Source organism: Loa loa, assembly GCF_000183805.2.
Source record: "Loa loa unplaced genomic scaffold supercont3.5, whole genome shotgun sequence".
Lineage (NCBI taxonomy): Eukaryota > Metazoa > Nematoda > Chromadorea > Rhabditida > Onchocercidae > Loa > Loa loa.
Window position 1 is genome coordinate 732,684 of NW_018108185.1, and position 6,713 is coordinate 739,396.

At 34.4% G+C, this 6,713-nt stretch overlaps 2 protein-coding genes across 3 annotated transcripts in view; one reads left to right on the plus strand and one right to left on the minus strand.

Annotated features, from left to right (window-relative positions):
- Positions 1-1,397: 1,397 nt before the first annotated feature.
- On the minus strand, positions 1,398-3,881 carry LOAG_03150 (zinc finger protein; the record flags this gene model as incomplete). Its single annotated transcript, XM_003138687.1, has 6 exons — positions 1,398-1,590; positions 1,861-2,017; positions 2,171-2,346; positions 2,817-2,940; positions 3,306-3,453; positions 3,792-3,881. 6 exons carry the CDS (start codon positions 3,879-3,881, stop codon positions 1,398-1,400), a joined length of 888 nt encoding a protein of 295 aa, XP_003138735.1.
- Positions 3,882-4,467: 586 nt separating this feature from the next.
- LOAG_16494 overlaps positions 4,468-6,713 on the plus strand; it is a 7,526-nt gene continuing 5,280 nt past the window's right edge. For both annotated transcript variants that reach the window (XM_020449147.1, XM_020449148.1), the window contains exons 1-5: positions 4,468-4,616; positions 4,837-4,968; positions 5,228-5,330; positions 5,665-5,770; positions 5,987-6,235. In XM_020449147.1, the coding sequence (XP_020307408.1) occupies positions 4,889-4,968; positions 5,228-5,330; positions 5,665-5,770; positions 5,987-6,235 (538 nt within the window). In that variant the 5' untranslated portion in view covers positions 4,468-4,616; positions 4,837-4,888. The remainder of the gene's footprint in view (positions 4,617-4,836; positions 4,969-5,227; positions 5,331-5,664; positions 5,771-5,986; positions 6,236-6,713) is intronic.

Sequence of the window (6,713 nt, forward strand, 5' to 3'; positions counted from 1 at the left end):
TCAAATCCGTCTTATTTCCTTTCACTTGCACCTCCCTCTGTGAAACTTAGCTTCCCGAGCACATAGCAATACTTCAGGTAACCGACAAGTCAAGAACGCTACTTTATTGATCTCATCGTGACAACAAAACCACTTTCTCATTTGTTGTTCTTATCTGTAAAATACCGTCCAAAACAAACAGGAAGGATTTAAAGTGACTAAAGAATTTTTTTTAGGAAAACACGAAAGTACAGCCGGAAGAATGAATGGCTATACTTATGAAAACTTCCACACATAATAATCCCCGTAACAATACACCACTTCTCAACCACCAGGAAATGTATCATTCTGATGGGAGCACAGGAAGTGATGTCGAGGAGCACTAACTCTCGGTTCAGTTACAACATATTTTCAGCTTTTCATCGCAATTTGCTTTGATTGCTTTTTCCATCATTTTTTGTATCATTAAAACCAAGAGAAGTTTTATCCCGCTTAACGAATGCTATTTCTACTGAACAGAAAGCACATCTAGAATACCATACAGGATTCACTGCTATTAATCAAATGTCAGCTATGATATATATCGAGAAGCACATAAATATAGAAGACCACATAGAATTATATTTTATAGATAAATCAGGCAGTGTAACAAAAACACTTCTAAGATTCTCAATACGCACTATTGTATGGTTTTATCGTGGAGAGATGAAACATGTGAAGTCTTGTAAGAGTAAGGGAGAGAGAGAAATGTTTAACACCCTATAAATTTTGAGGATCCTTTGCGAAAGAAAAGATGAAATGTGTATTAGAGAGATGAAAGTGACATTACCTGCGTCATTTGCTTATTCCGCAAAACTTTACAAGATTACATTACGACTCATGAACTTCCAAAACGTCGTTGAAGAAGTAATGAGATAGAACAAAGCCCTTTTTATACCTCAGGAAAAAGTTGAAGTTGCCGAATGAATTAATAAAAACAGGAAAGAGATGTCCTGCCTAAAACTTCAAATTCTGATCTCCAACAAATTTCAAATTGGTCTTACACATTCTTCATCCATGTTGAGTTTTTCCATCTGAAATAACGCTCAATATTTAGCAATACAAGATACCAAAAACGGCTTTCAAAAAACGTTCTGAACATGAATCAATCCAGATATCACTTCTAACGCTGCAGCACAATACACTCGATGCTACTGAAATGCATCGTGTAACACATTATTCCAGACTTTATATTAAAAGATGCATAGTTAACTGCGATTTTCAAGAAGATGGATAGCCCTCTAAGGAACATTAAATTTTACGGACAAAGATGCGATGGATCACATTAGTAAATTGTGTTCTCCTCAAAAAAAGTTTTGCTTTTATCTAGGCTAACGAAGCAGTTTTCAAACATTATTATATGCTGTTTAAATTATACTTTAATCAAGTTCCGGTTCAACCATGCCCTCTTGAAGGCAATCGACAAAACTGCTGACGACAGCTTCAGGAATACTAATATTATCATTCAGAAAATCAAGTTCTCCTGGTTCAAATAAGAAATTAGAATGAGATCCTTTGATCGCATCAGGCAATTTTATTTCACTTTTTTTTTTCCTCACCACTTTTTCTGACCTGAAATAGCGATAGCATTTTTTTTCAAACCATTTAAAACAGAACCAAAAAATACAACCCAATTCCTTTCGAAATGGCACCACTATAAATCAGTAAAGAATGTATTACATATTATAAAATAATATAAGTAATTATGCATTATAAAATACAAATAACTATATATTACAGATATGATTATAAATACATGCAAAATATTATAAATAATTATATGTTATAAAATATATTATAAAACAGTGTTATTTTTCAGAAAAAAATATAACCTGATAAGACTTGTACAGTTCAAATGGCAAAAAAAAATTGATGCAGAAAACAACCTCTTGCATTCTGAGCGGAGTTTTCATGTATTCCTTATCATTCTTTAACGATTCTAATCCTTTCAAAACCTCCACTCGCCGAATATCAATCGATCTCCGACCATAACCAACACCTTCAATTTTCGAAATTAGAAAAAAACAATGGCCCTAACACGTTCAACAACGCATAAATAAAAAGGAATATGAACAGATTCCTCCTCCTAAAACTTGCATATGCCTTTCCTCACAAAAAAGTACAAAAAAAAATTTTTTTCCGAAGAATTTACCAAATCTATCATCCACAGCGAATCTGAACAGTCTATAATTGGCCTCTTCGTGGATCTCCGATGATAAATTAGTATGTTTTTCTAGATGGTCGCGAAAAAAAGCCGACGAACAAGTTGTAAACATACATCTCGGCAGTGGACAACCAAACGTCGCTGAAAGCCCAAAATGGTACGATCTGAAGTGGGAAATTATTGTTTATTGTTTAAAGAATAACACAGAGTCAACAGGAATCAAAGTCAAACAGAAACTCAGTGAATAAATACAGACAGTGTCTTTTTAGCATACTTATTTTGGGATATATTCCGCCGTGCTTCAACAATTACACCACAACAAGGGTTTCGGTAGGATTTTGAAGAAGCTTACCTAAATTGCTTTTCAAAACAGGGTAAAACTCCAAATATAGATTATAATAACTTCATTTCATTATTAATGCTGCAAAAGAAAGAAAAGAGCATCAAGTTTTTAGAAGATTTAGTTATTTAATATCAGTTTGTAGCAATATGGAGAAATGATTTAAATTCTCAACATGTATGAATTCCATTTTCAGTCATATCTCCTTGCTAACAACCACAAGATACTAAAGTACCAAAAATCGAAGTAGTCCGAGTAAACAGAAATTAAAAAAGCAAATAGTTTGAAATTAACCCAATGTGTTGTTGATAGCTTGCGGGTTCCATGTACATTTCGTTGCAGTATGGGCATTGGTAGCCCCAAGCTTGACGTGGAATGTGATTCCGCAAAGTATGGCGTCTCAAAGTCATCTGGCTAGCTGAGAGTAAAAGTTGTCAGTTAAATATCTCGAAGGCATCGTAAAGCTTTGAATTATTGCATTAAATGAAAAATGTTGAACAAAAAAGGACCTTTAAATAGTACTTTCAAGGCACACAAAACTTTTGTGACCCTTATCCCAAAGAATTAAGAGCTTACGAGTGCAATGTCTACGAAAGGAGTGAAGGTTTGTCACGGTAACTGCTACTATTTAATATCAAATTCTGCATAAATGTAGTTCCTAACAAAGACAGTGTTAACGTGAAGTATTCTACTTGAAACGTATCCTTTTCTGAACAGTGATTCAGTACTGATTCGATTTTCGCTAATTTTTTTTCTATGCCATTACTAAAAAGCATATCTTACCGGCAGCATATCCGCAATGTTTGCAAGCGAATGGCCGCAAATTGGTATGTACATTGAAATGCTCATCGTAAGAACGCTTCGATGAAAGCTTTTTGCCGCACAGTTCACAAGTCCATTTCATCTTGAATATTAGATCTCGATTATAACTCTGGAAAAGTAATTAACAAATTCGCTTCCTCAATGCCTTCTAGTCACCGCTTCTGCACTTATTATTCGACTTAAGAAAAACGTTTAATTAGAATCATAAGATACTGAAATATAGTTAGCAACGTAACCAGTGTCCAACCAGAAAGTATTTAACCCATAACCAAACGAGAAAGTCCCAACTTTAATTGGAATCAGTCGTAGCAAGCTTTAATTCCAACTGGTGTCAACTTTAGCTAGTATCCTTCACTTTACGTTCTCTTTCAACCAAATGGAAGTCAGTAACATTGGTAGTATCTCGTAGACTAAAACCTAGACTAGTTGTTAAATAGAAATATATACCTTGTAATTCTCAAGTACAGGGACCTGCGCTAATATAGGAACTTGTGCCCGTGGTATCGATGACGACGTTGCCGCTACAAATGGTTTCATTATTGCTCTTCGTTATTCTTCAGCAAATAGCTCGCTGTACAATTATTACAATCAGAAAGGAAGAGAATAACAACCTGTTACTTCGATGATCTGAAACACATTACAAGGGACTGTTTTTCAAACACAAAACGCCTGGAACAATTCCCTACAACTTATCTATCACTACTCTAGTTTTCAACCTATAGAGATAACTTACAACAATGTAATGTACTGCCATTTCCGGATAAACTATAGGAGCAATTTCAAATCGAGTGTTAAGTTTTTGCACTCTTTCGATGTAAAATACAACTGATACATTGAAATAATCAAATTCGATTTAAATCTATTTGTTTTTCACTTAATTCGTGGGAAGGAAATCAATCGAGAATTTGCATAATACATAAAATAACTCAAAAAATCATGCAAGACAAAACTGATCATCATCAAAACATAACCAACGACTAGCACCACATTGAGAAGAATTTACTTCGAGATACAGGAAACTGAACCCTCAATAATGATTAAGCGAGAGACGGTAATTTTCATTCGGCCGCGGCAGAATGGCATAAAGACACTGAGTAGTGCCAGAGCTTGCTGACAGCAAAACATTGATTGTTAGTCGGTGTTGTCCTGAGTTGTGTATTGTGGTGATTGCAGGTCCTGGTATTTCGGAGGGAGTTCTCGATCCTCTCGATGAACCAGTTCTAAGATTATCATCTGCGAGTCAACATATGAGTTCACGATTTAGTACGAAAGGTATTTCGTTCCGAGACAAGCGTAGTCTTCTCTCTTTCTTAGTTCTACGTGAAAATTTAATTCTTTTATAAAATTCATCCCTTATAGATGTACGTGTCATTTCCAATGTTGATTAATCTTCAAAGTGGTAAGACATGAATTGCTTTATTGTTTGCAATCCATCGTTTTCACTAATCCAATTTGAATCTTTTCCTTTCCTTTATAATTCAACCAGTTCTAGAATTGCTTCTAAAAAGGAATACAGAAAAAGCGTGAGAGAGAAAATTGAGCTGATGAATATTGCATGCATTTCGCGCCGTTTATTCTGCACGCGCTGTGGCTTTCGGAAACCTTCATTTTCGATAAGTACGAGGTATGTTCACTCATTTTCAGATTTTACGGAGAACATTTTCTTCACTGCTCTGGTTATTAGAAGGCAGTATTTGTCTGCCATGCAAAACTTAAATATATATGCCAGTCCACCATGCGATTCTTTTTAAAGCATAAAATCATTGGCATTTAGGAAATTTTATAACCTTCATGCACAAAGATAGTGACTCTAAGAAGTCACTCGTCTGTAGCCACAACATTAGCAGTGTAGAAAACTTATGACGTTTTCCCATAAGTTCCAGGTTTTTGTATACCATATTTTGTCCAAAATCGCTAACTGGTGCACACAAATTGAATAATGCTAGCAGTTTGAAGCGAAGCACCTATCTGTTTTTGGTTAGGAATGTAAGTTAAAGTAATTTTTGCATTTTCATCTTCATCATCATTTTCTTTATTGATTTGCATACGGATTTATACTGTTTTAAAAATGTCACTTTTGTACTTAAAAATAGAATGGAATTCAAGAAAGCTATTTCCTTTTACAATCGAAATAATAAAAACTAAGATAAATAGCTTGATTTACACCACTGCTCATACTTTTTATCTTAAATTTGAGTGAGAAAGACTTGATTATTTATTTTATTTATTTCCTTTTTTTGGGGCACTCTTAATTATCACTCACCTAAATAGAAAGATGCACAAGGTTTCTTTGCTTTTTTTTCCCCCATAATAATTTCAGCTTTCAAAAGCTGCTAAACGAGAACCAGCAAAGGTTCGGCATGTTCGGTGGAAAGATTTGCGCGATATTTTTGCACTTGCATATCCGTGCAGGAAACGAATATACAGTAAGTTTTGAAAGTAATGTTTGTGTTCTTTTCCAAAGTCTCATTACTTTTTCCTGTTTCCTTTTATTCACGGTTATCATATTTTAATGCGAAATATGTGTCAGAAAAGATTTTACCAAAAACACCTTGCACCGGTATAAGATTTTCATGGTAGGACATTTATTTTTTTTATGTTTTCATTTATTTAAAATTGATAAGGCAAGTTACTCTTTTCAGCTGGTTTGTTGTTTTTGGTTATCGGAAACGGCATTGGCCTCGTCTTGCCCCGTATAATTTTCATGTTTATTGACATCGATGGTAACTGTGAAAAAGAAGAAAGCATAAAGGAAAATAAAACGGATGACAAGAATATGTATTTTATTTTGGCCGCCAAGTATCTTAGAGTACATTACATGGTATTATTCGGCCTTTTTTGCGTTGTTGCTGCCTCCTATGGTATCAGGCATTATTCTATGCATACTGCAGGTATTTTCATGGATGGTCAGAATAGTCTGAAAAATATTTCATAGTTTTCGTCAAATACAATGGTAGTTTATAGGAATGATATTCAAACAGCGAATGCATTACGACTATCTATAAATCCTCTGAATTTCCCAATGTCTAGTTTTAGTTTAATTTCACATATGTTGGTGTAAACAAGACATCAGAAAGCGTTCATTTTATCACAACTTTGGATAACGAAGCCGATAGAAAAAGCCCTTAAAAAGTTGGTGTATGTAAGATTTATTAGGTATTATCGATTTCTTTTGCAGAGATGTAGGTTTGGGGTTTTCATTCCCAATGATCAGGTAGAAAGTGTAAGCAAATTTCGAGATGGATAATACTGGAATAACACTGGGATGAATAGTACTTGATAGGATTACCTAATTCAGACAGCGAATGCAGAGAATGCAAGTAAAATTTTAAGGGAACAGTTATATTCCTCGACATCATTTATTTCGAA